Genomic DNA, 15,085 nt, shown 5'->3' on the forward strand with positions numbered 1-15,085 from the left:
CCGCCCCGCCCCATCTCATACACACAAGTGCTGAAACTCCTTTTCTTGCATTTGGAGTTCTGACCTGCACATGGTATTTTTTGTGAGCTGAATTGACTTGCACATTAATGATTAATCACCAGTGTAGCTCTTTAGCAAATAAAACCTTTACCCCTTTTAATATCTTTAGGAACACCAGTTTGTGAGCCTCTAGCTAGCAGCTTAATGGATAGGAATAGTGTACAAGAGGCACAGTAACCCCAACTAACATTTTATCATTCTGAACACATTTTTTGTACTGTCAAAATAATTTTTAGTAGATACACTAATGACCTGTTTCATTTAATAGATGTGATAATCATCTCTTCAAGTTGTGAAGCACGCTGAGGATGAAATAAATGTGAATGCATATTATTTTTAATGATGTCCTCATAAACTATACTGATACTAGGAAGAAAAAGTATAAGTAGATACTCTGCATAGTAACAGACTACAATGTAGTTTTGATTTTCCTTGTAATTGCATATCTGTAAAATAGCTTGTGTTTTATCACTACACAGTTGAATAATTAGGAGATTAAATGTCAAATACTGCAATTTTAAGTTTTGGAATATGTTGCAATAGCTGCGCTTTGTTATTTGATTTCATGTCTTGTGCTCAGAAGCCTGTGAAGTTTAGCAACTCCCATGAACAAACTGCCCATGAAATAAATGACTAAAACTGACTGAATACATTCTGTAGGGTATGTGTATAAGATACGTGTTTTGAAAGGTGATTGTTTTATTTCAAGTTCACTAGCAGGCTTATAGGTTGATGAAGTCTACTAGAAAAACTGATTATTTTAGTGATGTTATTTTTCTTATTTAAAATTTTTTTATTGCATGGGTAGTATTAACTAGGTTTGTAGATGAATTTTTTTATGAATGCACATACTACAGAGGTATAATTTCTGAGCATAAACAACGACCTTCAAAAACACGCTACCTTTACAAGCCTATCTGCAAACTCATAAATTCAGGTAAGAAGGGATGGGGGTTGGGTACTGGAGAAAGTGTCTTCTGAAAGGAATTTAAGCAGTCTGGTAAAGAAGAGGATATCTGGGTTTTTGGTTTTGACAGGATTAATATTTATTTCCACAGAGCTGATGCTGGTTTAATACTAAATGTTAATTAGGACTTCAGGAGCTGATCTCCTACTGGCTGCTGGAGCTGGAAATGTCATACGTAGCAGCATGTCAGATAAACAGCTTGGGGCATAGGAGAGGAACAGCCAAAAGAACTTTGCATCCCATCCAGCTCTGTATCGTGTCCTGGGGTACTTTGCTATCAGGGCATGTTCCATGCATTTTATGACATTAGAAATATCAGAGTCACACAGTCTTTTCACTAATGATCTTTGAGCTTTAATATCTGCAAAGAAGAAAATAAATGTGAGAGCATTTAGATGCAACATTCTCTGAGTGAGGATTCTTTATAGTCAAAGGTTTGTCTACAGCTTCAGGCTTGCTTTAAACTGCTAGCTCAAGTACCGAGAGCAGCATAGCTACAGCAGAGCAGAGACCAGAAAGGCTGCAGTACGCTCAAGAGCCCAGCAAACAGAAACCTCTCTGGCCTCTCATTCGGAGCTAGATATTCCCTGCAATAAGTGCAGTGTGTCACAGTACAGCTTCTCAAATAAACTTACCATAGGGTCATAGTAATTCATTCTCCCTGGACATTCTACCTCTAAGTATGGAGGGGCTGTAGATGGTAGCATGACATCACAGCTGACTGACTTCATATGGGAACAAATATCACAGGCCACACCAAACATGCATATAGTCCAGAACTGTCAGCAGTGGGCTCTTAACAAATGTTAGTAAGTCCAGCAAACGTTCACGTAATCACAAGTTGGTTGATGTTGGAAGGGACCTCTGGTCCAACTTCCCCGTGTCACCTGTAGCGGGCTGCCCAGGACTGTGTCCAGAGAGCTTTTGAATATCTCCAAGGATGGAGACTCTGCAACCTCACTGGGCAACCTGTGCCAGTGCTCAGTCACCCTCACAGAAAAAGGTTCAGCAGTATCATCTTAAGTTTCAGTGTGTGCCCATTGCCTTGGGTCCTGTCCCTGGGCACCACTGAAGAGAACATGGCTCTGTTGTCTTTGCAGCCTTGCTTCAGGTATTTATATATGTTGATAATATCCCCCCTGAGCTTTTGGTCCCTTCTCTACTTACATTCAACAAAGTATTTTTCTCCGTAGGTGTTCCTGATCTCAGGAGTCAGTCTGTTCCAAAGTCTTAACAGATTTCTCTTGGTGACATCTGAATTAACTACTCCTGCCATAAAGAAACCATGCTCAACAATGCTTACTTTCACTCCAAAATGCTGCATCTCTGTTCTAGAAGAAAAAAAGAGTGACCATCATGGCATAACCATTAAGCATAAATAAGTTGAAAGTCTGGCACATAAATGAATATTTGAGACTTTGATTCTTATCTTTAAAATTTAGAATATTTTTGAGATGTTCAAATTAGTTTCATAGCAGTGTGTCTGTCCTGTGAAAGCACAGTAGGCAAATAAATGAGGGTAGATTCACAGCTTTCCCTGTTATGTTGTACTAATGCAAAGGATGGAGCATCCTCCCTTCAGCTTAGTCATATATTATGAAACTAAAACTTCTGACTATTTAAAATACTGTTGTATCATTTCAGTCTCCAGGAGGAACAGATTATTCAAGGGCCTGGGAAAGAGTAAAAGTGAGCAAAATGTTTCAATTGGATTAGAATTTTATTCTTCATTGTAGGATTAAATGGCTATGTTTAAGTGATTAAATGTTAGTATAATACAAGTTAGCGTGTTTTCTGGTAGCATTGTTTCCTCTATGTAATTTTGAGTTGCAGCACAGTTCCTTTAGGATGAAAATGGCCTATTTGTCTTACTGAGCAACTCAAGAGAGCCAAGCAGCTGTGTTCAAAAGTGTGTAAAGGAATGGACCACATGTGCCTCGGCCATTAGTTTATATTATATTCCCTTGAGGTGTACACCTTCTTTATAGAAACCTTCATAATGGTTTGCAATCAGCTTCTCTAGTCCTTGTGAAGACTTGCTGGGCTAGGCCTTCGTCTTCTCAAGGCAGTACAACATAACTGGCTCACCCTAGTTTTTCAGTACCTTTGGTGATATGGTTGCTGCCTAGAATTGCCCAACTCAGATTGCTGTGGAGCATTAGAACAAAGTAAAATAGGTTGTAAGTGGGCAAATGCAACTAGGAAACTCTGGTTGTCTGACCAGGCTATGCTGTTGATTTACTTTTCTGTATGCAGTGGATTCATGTGCCCAGAAGATGCACACTAGCCAAGTTTCCAGGAAATGAAGATTTCCCAGTGCAGTTTCCTGGTGAGTCTGTTTGTAGTACTGGAGACTGAAATCCTCTTTAGGCAAGATTTCCAGAGAGAAAATAAGATGGGCAAACATGCAGTCATCCCTCCCTAACACCTCTGGAGTCTTTTCTTGGATTCATACATCTATTTCTAGCTACTCACCGTAAGGTGTCAGAGAAAGCTTCCATGCCCCATTTGGACAGGCTGTAGCCACCCCCTACAAAAGCCATGAGGCCTTTGGCATTCATTAGATTGATTACTCTTCCCTCAGCTTTTTTCAGAAGTGGCAAAAGCTTGAGCGTGATTTCAATCAATCCCAGAAGACTAATATCAAGCACTGAGCAGAAGTCTTCAGTCTTCAGCCAGTCAGTAGGTGCAACTGGTGCTGTTCCTTCAGCATTGCTCACAAAGCCAAAAAGCCCTAAGAGGATTACAAAAACAATTACTTCAGTATGGAGCAATATCATACCCTAGAATTTCATACATAGCACTGGGAACCAAGGACACAGTCTGCAAAAACATTAGTGAAATGAACACATTTGCCTGGGGTTTGCTTGTAACATCTACTTTATAAACCTGGCAAGATTTGCTGAAGGCCTTAGGAAATGACTCTAAAAGACCACAAATAAAGTATAAAAGGAAAACTATTTCAGCTGGATATGTGGACCACCATGCTGGGCTCTGTTATCCAGATCCACTCAAGTATGTGGGCTCCTTAATATGCACTCACATTCTTATGAAAAGAGAATTCAAATACTCTACATAAAAATGGAGAGACTGATTTTTTTCTCGGTTGCCTTCCTGCGATCAGATCCATGGCATGAGCCACAGGGATTCTCTCCTTGGGCTCCGATCTCCGATTCTCTCCTTAGGCATTGATCTAGAGATTGACCACAGCTGTTTATAGAAGAGCTCATCAGCTGCTTCTCCTTGGCTGGGTGGTCTGTAACAGACTCCCATCACAAAATCTACCTTCTGGTGGGCTCCTCTGATTTTGACCCACAGGCACTCAACCTCCTGATCGCCACAATCCATCTCAATGGAGTCCAAGTCCTCCCTTACAAAGAGGGCTACCCCGCCTCCTCTCCTACCCTTCCTGTCCCGCCTGAAAAGCTTATACCCCACCATAGCCGTACTCCAGTTATATGAGTCGTCCCACCACGTTTCCGTGATGGCAACGACATCATAGGCTCCTTGCCCTACGACAGCTTCCAGCTCTTCCTTCTTATTCCCCATGCTGCGTGCATTGGTGTAAATGCACTTCAGCTGAGCTGCCAAGCCTTCAGCCCTCCTAGAGGGAATAGGGTTCGTTCCCAACTGCCTGGTAACTGGAGCAGCCACCACCAGAGTGCCTGCATCTCCCTTAGCACCCCGAGGTGTGTTCTCCCCCACTTTTTGTGTGGTGAGGTACTGGTGGTCCTCACCCGCGCACCCTCTCCCAATCACCAATTCCCCACGTCCAGGCTCGTTCATGTCTAGCCTGGGCTCAACCCCCCCCCCCCACTTCACATCTAGTTTAAAGCTCGATTTATGGGCTTGGCTAGGTTACTAGCAAGGGCTTTAGCCCCCCTAGGAGACCCATGTGTCCCGCCCTTAGCGAGAAAGCCTGGGGGTGCGTGAGCCACCCCATGATCAAAAAAGCCAAAGCCCCTCTCCTCGCACCAGGCTCGGAGCCAGGTATTAATTGAATTCTTCATCCTGGCTTCCCGCTCCTCTCTATTTAGCATTGGGATAGAGCAGAATACTACTTGTGCCCCAGAGCCCTCCATCATTTTCCCAATGGCCCTGAAGTCTTTCTTGATGGTTTTGGCCTTTTTTTTTGCTAGTCCATCATTACCAGTTTGGACTACTATCAGAGGATAGTAGTCTGTCTCGTGGACCAGGAAAGGAAGTTTTCTAGCTACCTCCTTCACTGATGCCCCCGGTAAGCAGCAGACCTCTCTGTGGAGCGGGTCCGGTCTGCAAATGGGTCCCTCTGTTCCTTTTAGGAGGGAGTCCCCTACAACAATCACCCTCCTCTTCTTCTTGATGGAGGATGTTTTTATCTTTTTCTGAGGATGGTGCAGCCTAGGGAAGGATTCTAGGCTGTGGGAGCCATCATCCTCATCCTCAGGGCTGGATTCCACCTGCAGCACCTGGTACTTGTTCATCAGGGGGATCTGGGGCTTTGCTGTCTGGGTGAGGGGAGCAGGTTTCCTTCCTCTGGCAGGAACTTGCTGCCACTCCCCATCTCTTGTTCCCCCAACCATGCAGTTTGCAGGTGGATGATGTTCGGACACACCAGCCCCAGCAGCCTGCTGAGTTAGTGAGAGGGCCCTGCTCCACTGGTCTATCTCCCTCTCACACTCCCTGATGGTCCTCAGCCTCTTCACCTCCTCTCTTAGCTCCTTCACCATGCGAAGGAGTTCCCCCACTCGAGCGCAGCTTTCACAAGTGGGGCCAGTACCAGAGGCACGAGCTGGTGTGGGAGGGGGGCACTGCCTGCAGCCCAGGGTCTGGTTTGCTGCATGCACCCACTGTGGCTCCGTCTGGGTGGCAGCATCCACCCTGCCTGCTGCAGCACACGGAGCAGCTTTAACCTTCTTTCGGGTGGCCACCACGGTCTTCGGTGTCTTCTGCCTAGTCCCCAGGTCCTCTCTGCGCCCTGCCTTCTTGCCCTGCCCGCTCAAACTGCCCCGCTCCTCTTTGCCCTGCTCCTCTTTGCCCCACTCCTCTTTGCCACGCTCCTCTTTGCCCCGCTCCTCTTTGCCACACTCCTCTTCGCCGTGCTCCCGGGGCGCAGTTTAAATCTCCCTGCTTATCCTGCCAAGACCTCCACCCGACTCTGTGGCTCTGATCCTGTCAAGCCTCCTGGATATACTTTCTGATATCAGATCCATGGCTTGAACCACAGGGATTCTCCTGCAGGCTTCCTTGGGGCTGCACCTGTCCGGGTACATGGAGCTGCTTCCTACCACCTCACAGCTGCTTATCCTGCCATTATCCTCACGTCCACCTGCAACGGACTCCGCAGCTCTGATCCTGTCAAGCCTCCTGGATATACTTTCTGATATCAGATCCATCGCTTGAGCCACAGGGATTCTCTCCTTGGGCTCCATTGACCTGGCTTTGCGAAATCCTCAGCGGTGCTGCTGCTGCAGGAGAGGCTGAGGCTCCAACCTGCCCAGTGCAGCGCCCAGCACCAACTGTGGCTCCTGGGGACACGCGGCCTTCTTCTAGCCGTCCCTCAGCACCTCATCCACCCACCCCTTAAACCCCTCCAGGGAAGGTGACTCAATCCCCTCCCTGGGCAGCCTCTGCCAGTGCCCAATGACCCTTTCCATGAAAGACACCCTGTGGGTAGTTAAGGCCTGGCGGTCGGAAGATCTCACACTGTACAGAAAGATAGGGCCCCCTCCGGATAGCCAATAGCATTTCGTTCATGAAGTAAGCAGACAGAAGTGATGTTGTAAACCCAAGCTATATAAGGCTGTGTTACCCATCAACAAAGGCCATTTGCCATCCACCACACTGGTGTCTGTGAGTTGATGGACCAAGCAGCCTGGGGTTGGTCGCCACGCCTCTGAAGGCAACGCCACTGAAGGCAACAAGTGGTGCCGAAACCCAGGAGCCGGGAAGGAGCTCCGGGAATCGTGAAGTCGCTTGAAATCGGGTGAACGGCAGCCGGTGCGGCAGGACCAGCCCGGCGGGGAGGACGCTCCCGGGTTATCGAGGAAGATGAAAGCCCTTGTGAAGGTCATATCGCAATTACATAAGCAGTGGGGTACAGATTGTAAGCCGAAAGATTTTATTCTCGCAGTTGCGAGGCTTTTAGAAATTGGGGTCATTGACCAGCCGGTGGATATTCTCCACCCCGGGGTGTGGGATAAATGCAACAGAGCGTCAGCCGAGGAGACGATGTCCTCGGGTTGTGGGAAAAACCTTAAGTCGTGGGGGAAAGTTGTACAGGCCCTGCAGGAGGCCATGCAGGAGCAGGAGACCTGGAGGGCGGCAAGGGACTGTTTGCTGGCCACCCCGAAATTGGGGGTCGGGGCGGCCACGCAGACTCTGCACCCCCCAGGTGGTGATGATTATGCTGAGTCTAAATACTTGTGAGAGGGTGATACGTCCCCTCAATCCCCAAACCCTGACCCGCTTCCAGAGGGACAGAAACGAGCGGAATCCTTCTGGGGTGGGTTGGCCGAGGAGGCCAGGGGCGCCGCTGGGAAACCAGGGCCCGAGGCGGTCACGGCGAAACCGCCACCTCATGCGCCCCAAGATAGCGCCGAGCGGGAAGGGGAAAGGCGGGGCGGGAATGTTCCCGGCGGGAATAGGGAGGAAGCGCTGGAACTGAAGAGCGCGCGCGAGTGTGAAGGGGAGGAGAACGTGAAAGAGAAGAGGAGTGCGAGCGAGGGGGGGAGCCCAGGGGGAGGGAGCGGCCCCGCCCGCAAGGGAAGTGGGCGCGGCCGGGGCCCAACAAAAAGAGATCGGGGCCCGGAAGTGACCGGTCAGTCGAGTTCCGACTCCGGATCAGGCATTAGTTGGCGGGGGTGGTTCACAACCGACTCAGGCTCAGAGGAGGAGGAGGAGGAAGTGGGGGTGGATAGAGTAAAAAGCCCGAAATATCCCCACTCGAGTTAAAGAAAACCCGAGAGGGGGACAAATCCCTCTCACGGATTGGAGGAAAATAAAGATAGCATGGGCCGATTGGGCCCCATCGGCCACACTAGCATTCCCGGTCCGGGTGACGGACGGGGGACAGAGGGTCCACTCGCCAGTAAACCCTAAGGACATACAAGCGATTGTTAAAGCAATTGCGGACAAAGGGCTTAATTCTGCCATGGTCTCCACCCTTATAGACAGCGTTTTTGGGGGAGATGACATGCTCCCGTTTGATATAAAACAAACTTGTAGATTAATTTTTGACGGGGCAGGGATGATTGTTTTTAAACAAGAATGGGAGGACAACTGCGTGAAGCAACTAGCCCAAGTGGTTGGGGCACATCTCCCACTGCATGGCTCCAGCCTGCAGCGGCTCATGGGAACAGACCCAACAATGATCACCCCTCAGGCGCAAGCCCAGGGCGTGCTGGCCCATGAAGCTATGGCAACTACCCGTGCGGCCAGAGAAGCCATTCGCACAGCCTCTAGAGTTATTGCCAAACCGTCGCCATGGTCCACAATAAAACAAAATGAAAGTGAGAGTTTCACACAATTCGTGGACCGTCTCCAGGCAGCGGTTGACTCTTCGAGCCTGCCTGCAGAAGCAAAAGGCCCGGTTGTAGCAGAATGCTTACGTCAGCAGTGTAATTCGGCAACCAAAGAAATTCTGCGGTCATTGCCGGTTAAGCATGTCACAAAGGAAGAGCATCTAGCCCCGATCCAGATGGCTGTTAGCACTGTCAAGCCTCCTGGATGTACTTTCTGATATCAGATCCATGGCTTGAACCACAGGGATTCTCCTGCAGGCTTCCTTGGGGCTGCACCTGTCCGGGTACATGGAGCTGCTTCCTACCACCTCACAGCTGCTTATCCTGCCATTATCCTCACGTCCACCTGCAACGGACTCCGCAGCTCTGATCCTGTCAAGCCTCCTAGATATACTGGGTCTAAAGGCTTAAATAAGACACGTGGAATTAGTCAGCGCTTTTAAAAATACTATCTTAACCCTGTGTATTGATAATACTGCTTTACTACCTTTATTTCAGGGACTTTAGATAAATAGTGACGCTTCCAAGAGTTTGCTGAGGACAGCCTGTCCCTGAAGGGAGAGGCTGAAAGTCCAGCACTCAGCCTCCACAAAGACTTTCTCAGACTGAAGTGACAGCCTTAGCAGTAGTTACCCTGACCAGGAAGGTGTGGTTTTTCACAAGCTGGAAGCAGGGGTCTGCCAGAGGAGGTAAGTGCTAATAATTACATTGTCTTTGCCCTCAATCACTGCATTCAAGAAGGCTGTGGAATCCTCATGATGAGGCCAAGTGTTTTACAAGCTTTGAAGAGAAAGTCCTTCTGGTAGAAGATAGGTGTTTTCCTGTTTTAAGTAGTTAATTAACAAGCCTATTGAATATTTGGTAAAACTGTGTTACAGCTGGCAGTTGCAGTGCTGTGATTGCCTTTGGCAGCCCTTAACAATGTCTAGTCTCAGCTGTCAGTGCTGAGAAAGAAATATATTGTCATGGTTGAATATATTTACCACACAGAACTTTTTATCACCCTTTACCAAAACCAATACTTAAGTCTTTTTAACTCCACTCATAGGCATCCAAGGACAAACTCTTCCTCTTTTAGAAATATGCTTAGAGGCATATGATGGCAGTAGTGAGAGTTACTTATGTAACAACTGTAAGAAAACTGGCTGAAACAGCAAGTGCTTAACTGTTATGATCAGTGCAAAAGTTTGTGTGTGCATTACAGAAGTTGGACTTACTCAGCCATACAAATCACTCTGCTGCTTAGTACATGAGGGCTGAAGAAGCCCTGCCCCAGTGATTTCTAATTGGGTGGGCTGTTTTTTGTTGTCAAGACAGCTCTTTTTGAGATTCTTTACTTGCCCCAAAAAGAATCTGAAAAACACTCCTGGGGATGATCTGGTTTTATTCAACAAAGCAACTAGAATTTTAGGGACCCTGCTGGTGAAAGTGAGGTGAAGCCCTAAAGCATCACTGGAGAGAATCTTTTTGAACTGAGAAATGACATAACTGACAAGTGTACACGTTTCATCAGTAAGAGGAAAAATGCCTTTGTGGAGAGTGGAGAGGCACTAGAACTTGAATATTTTTTTCTGGGAAATTACCTTGCCACTTACCGTTGCCAGCTGTCTCTTCTGTCACAAACAGTACAGCCCTGGCAATGCTGTTGGAGTCAGCTAAGTTCAGGTTCACTGTTTTCAGTGAGAGTGAGGTGCAGGACCGTAGCTCTTGGCCTCCTTTTTCTGTGGCACATGCAGCAATGACACAAAATCCTCTTTTGTCAAGCCATTTAGCCAGTGAGTTTCCAAGTCCAGTGTCACAGCCTGTTATGAAGACATGCTTTCCCCCGAGGTTTCCCACTCTGCGACTGTCTCTGGCCAGCCAGTAAATTATAAGAGAAAGTATGGAAGCCAAAATTGCTATGTGCAGTGAGTCTGAAAGTGAGAGCTACAAAGCAAAGAAGTTAACGATCTAGAAATGCAATGAAGCAAACTTGCTCAGCCAACCAACCAGCTTCCTCAGACGTAATTCCAGTAAGGGGCTTTGTTTCTAGTTGCAGCCCTTCCAACTCCCTGTAAGCTGGGGGTGAGCAGGGATGGAAGATTTGGCACAATGTGATCAGGATCCATGAATAATATGTGTCTTGGCAAAACCTTCTCTATCCTCCTTTTCAATAGTATTCCACTGTTTTCAAGCTCTGCTGACCAATCTTTGTAGTCAGCCCTGTCCTTTCAAAATGTTTCAGAGTGAAAGGAATGACTGCATCAGTTCTCACAGTAGCATCCGGGAATTTTTGTGGATGTCTGTGCGAATAGTTGGGCGAAGAATTTATCTGGGAAGAATTTGACCACCTATATGGTGCCACCCAGGATGCTTTTCTAATCCGTAGCATGGAAGCAGAGTGACCCCCAAAACAACTGGAAAAACCTAAGCTGTAGCGGTGGGTGTGATGCCTAATATGTTGTGTGACTTGTGTTGTGTGATGATGGGTGATCTGCTTTCTGCCCCTTAGACAAGATGGGCTTTGGGGCAGAGCCCGGGTCTTCTGTCTGCTTACTCACTGCCTGTTTAGCACTGATACAATATACCCTACTATCCTGTGTATAGGAAGCGTGTTTATATAAAGAAATGGGAAACTGCATTGAGATGTTGCTTTCAGCCAAAAGAGCACAGAGGGAACACATTTCCCTAAGTCTGGTGGGGAGGATATTGTTTATGTATTACAAAAATTTTTGATCAATGTAGAATGTAGTTCTTGCCTTCTAAAATCTTCATGATTGAATACTGGTTTTCTATTTTATGTTTTTGGCTTGTGCAATGTAAACATAACTAACGAAAGTCAGTATTTATGGGAAGACTGGTAAGCATGTTCCAGACATCCTGTTAAAGAGAACCTTTTTTACAGGTGCTAAGCAGTCACCTAGGCTCTAGTTACCTACATAGGTACAGAGGTGCAGACATCTGGCCTTTAAGATGCTATTGTATTCAAATAATGAAGTGATACTTAAAATAATCAAAAATTCTTTTTTTTTTTTAACATCTTGGAAGTACTCACGGAGGAAGGGCTCTCTCTTTAATTCATAGCTGCCTGAAGCATTCATTCATTTGGCTGATTTTTGGTGTAACATCCTTGCTGCCTGAAGACATGAATATTAAAGGAAGCCTAGTGTATTAGGCCTGGTTGCTGGTGTTCTTTTTCCTACTGAGTTCATGGAGTGATTTGAATTTATTCTGATTCTAAAATTTGCTGTGACGTCACCAAGTAGGAATGAAAGGAATCTCAGAATCTGATAGGGAATAAATGTTGTCCTCTCATTAAATAATTATGTCAGTCACATAGCTGATGAATTATAACAAGTTGGACTTACCATCATTGATAATGGTTGGACTTGATGATTTTAAAGGTCATCACCAACCTAAACAACTCTATGATGGCAATTCTACAATGACAACACTTAATGATCTTATTTTATACAGCTGAGTTCATCAGTAGGCATCAGTACGGACTTCTGAGAATGTTAAACAAATACATAAAAATAAGTTTGTGTCTCCTTACAGTGCAATCTACAGGGAAGTTCCCGTTGAATTTGGGGTCTGTTAGATTGGTCCCTGGACGGTGCAGGTTATTTTAGCAGCCAATCTCACTCTTGTGATTATATGGCTGATGTAGTCAGCCCTCTAGTTCAGGTACTTCACTGAGATATGTGGTTTTCCTGCTGTGAATGTCTCTGTTAGGTCTGACAGCCTTTCACACTTTGGAATCATCTTTGTAGTGTTTCACCATTACTAGTGGTGACATTTATTTTCTGAGGGGACTCACAGAGTGTAAACTGACAAAATGCCACTAAAACTGTGGCCACTGAGAGAGCTGAAGATAATTCAGGCTTCTGTGCTGTAATACAAAGTCTGAAAACAGGATGTTGCAGCAGCTGATCATAGATACGCCCAGTCCGTTTGCAATGATGCGCCAGGCAATGACTTTTCCTTTGACTGCTGATTTTGACACAAAGAGAGAGGAGTTGCTACTAGCAGGCTCTTGTAAACCCACACTGATAAAACTCCCCAAGCTAGTGCTATGATATGTCATCTTGGGACTCAATTCACCTTTTCCCCAATACAAAGGTAAATGAAATAATTAAAGATTTGGGGACAAGATTCACCTAATTGGAAACAGGAGCTGTAAACCACACCATTCTTCCTTGACTGTAGCAAGGAAGCAGTGGGCAGTGAGCTCGTGCTACTGGAAAGCAGGTTAAATTCAACACTGGGCTCTGTGAAAAAGGCTTGGAGTGCCTAGCCAGGACACCTACTTGACTTCTGTAAGAGAAACACCTAGGACTTCTCTGGTCAGTATTAGTCTCTGTGTTTAGGTAGCAATAACAGGCACAGAAGCAATGTAAGACAAGGGGCTCTCGAGGTGACAGGTAAGAGGGGAGGACTGCACATGGAGCCTCCGCTGCTCTCCTCTCCCCTACCACCCCTTGGACCCTGTTCCTAAGCCTGTAATGCCCAACTGCCTCATTTTCCCTAAGTACTAGGGCACGTTCTCCAACAACACATGGACATTTGATGCCAAGCACCATGGCTGGTTTTGCTCTGCTGAAGCCTTCTGCCAGTATTTATTCTGCTAGATGATGTCATTGCTGCTGGAAGGAGTCTAGCCTCAGAATCAAAGGAAATAGTTAAAATTTTCTTCCAAGAAAATTGTCTAGTTCTGTGAATATACAACATTATGCAAAATATTTCTTGTTTGATGTGGAGCACTAAAAAGCCACCTGTCTTCCAGGGGCATATCGATTCTGAAATAGCTGCCTGAAGTGGCAAAGAGTGTGTTTCCAGAGAAAATGTCAGCATGATATTTCAAAAGTATTGATATATCTTCATAAATATTGAATTCTGATTACTAACATAGCCAGTAAATAGCTAAAGGCAAATTCTACTTTCCATTAAATCTTAGATATTTGCCTGGCAAATTGAGAACTCTTGGGATGGAGCCTGGCTTCTTATGCCTAGACAAGTGCCATTATAAAAGCAATTGATTTTAGAGAAAAGCAGCATGACTGCACCGAGAGACCTTTAAAATCCTTAGATGACTGCAAAATACAGTATCCCTCTGCTTCTCTGCACTAGAGGAAACTGAAGCACATAGACCATACTGAAGGGGAGGGGCATTACATTTTTACTCATACAGCAAATTTGCTTTAGTAGTCATGCCAAAGAATCTCAGGTTGGGGTGAGGTTTGAAGTCTGAGTATGCTTTGGGTTCCTTCATCTGCCACTGTGCTGGCTGTGCAAGCCTCCAGAAGTCAATGCTCTGCAATGGGTTAGAGTGACCTGCCAGGCATGCTGAAGAAAAACTGCAAAGGGGAAATTAAGGGAATAGAGTTCTTCAGAAACTGCATTCATGTAACCCTCAGCGGAAGGTTTAGATGTATGAGACAATACTCTGACAGGCCACCCAACAGCTTTCCATAATCTAGGAAGTACAACCTTTAATAATGGATCATCCTGCCAGAGCTGCAAGCCTCCTGAGCTTCAGCTAATAAATTAAACAAATATGCAGTCACAAAAAGATCACATCGCCCATTCTTAGGTGAGATATTCCTTCCCTTGCAGGGCTTTGCACTTTCTTTTTGTGGAATAAGAGTGCTTTTTTCACATACTGTGTAAAAATGTCAGTATCATAATTCAGTTTGGTGGTCAGCAGAGAATTTAAGATCTTTATTAATACGTCACCTTAAAAGACATACATCTCCAAACTGCCCTGCTCAGCATTTTGCAGGAAGAGGTAGTGTGGTACAATGAGGACTGATTTTTTGGCATGATTGTATCTTTCCTTACATTGCTTGCACTTCAGAATTTTGCCACAGCATCAGTAAAAGACACAAGAAAATGAAACCCTGTAAACTCTTAGGTGACTGAACCAATAATTCAAAATAAAAGAGTAGAGAAAGATTCCAGATGTTGCAAAGAACATTTCTGAGTCAGCATTTTATTCAGACCCTGTAGGTTGCTTAGATAAGCAACAATTGCTAAAAATCACTTTAGAAAGGAAGGAACTGCATGTTCTCTTGTCTGGGCACTCAAAACCAAGCATTTAATTTTCTCTTTTAGCTATTACACAAATAAATTTAATGGGTACTGCTCACTACAGCAATAGACACAAGTTCTGTTTTGTGCCAGTACTCACATTCTGGGGAGACATCTACAAGCTCAGTCTGTAACTCCAGGTGCTCATGAGTTGCCTTTGCCAGTTATTTCCATTGTCAGAATGTAGAAACTGCTCGTGTCAAACTCAGAAGCTTGTGTACCAAGACTGCATATAGTTTATCACCAAGACTGGTGATAGTTTTTCCAGAAAAATCTTTCTGGAAATTCTGTATCTGGTAGTACTTTCCAATTGCTGTATATCAGCTGACAAGCACAGCCCCTCTCCCTTCTTTGGATAATGACTTGTGCTGTGATGCTTCTGCCTTAGGGACTTACTTGGTATTAACCTTCTGCATATGCCCCTCAGCTGCCTTACCCTACCTATGTTGTGTAAACATTGCTGGCTATTTATAGTAACCAACGGAGC

The 15,085-nt window shown here is 45.5% G+C and overlaps 1 protein-coding gene across 1 annotated transcript; it reads right to left on the reverse strand.

The window, feature by feature from the left end:
- Positions 1–936: 936 nt before the first annotated feature.
- LOC138722695 (retinol dehydrogenase 7-like) lies at positions 937–14,743 on the reverse strand. Its single transcript, XM_069861160.1, has 5 exons — positions 14,699–14,743; positions 10,125–10,455; positions 3,503–3,761; positions 2,195–2,358; positions 937–1,388 (listed from the first exon to the last, which is right to left on the reverse strand). Exons 1-5 carry the CDS (start codon positions 14,711–14,713, stop codon positions 1,138–1,140), a joined length of 1,020 nt encoding a protein of 339 aa, XP_069717261.1. The 5' UTR covers positions 14,714–14,743; the 3' UTR covers positions 937–1,137.
- Between the last annotated feature and the right edge of the window lie 342 nt (positions 14,744–15,085).

The sequence above is a fragment of the Phaenicophaeus curvirostris genome, chromosome 7 (genome assembly GCF_032191515.1).
Source record: "Phaenicophaeus curvirostris isolate KB17595 chromosome 7, BPBGC_Pcur_1.0, whole genome shotgun sequence".
Classification (NCBI taxonomy): domain Eukaryota; kingdom Metazoa; phylum Chordata; class Aves; order Cuculiformes; family Cuculidae; genus Phaenicophaeus; species Phaenicophaeus curvirostris.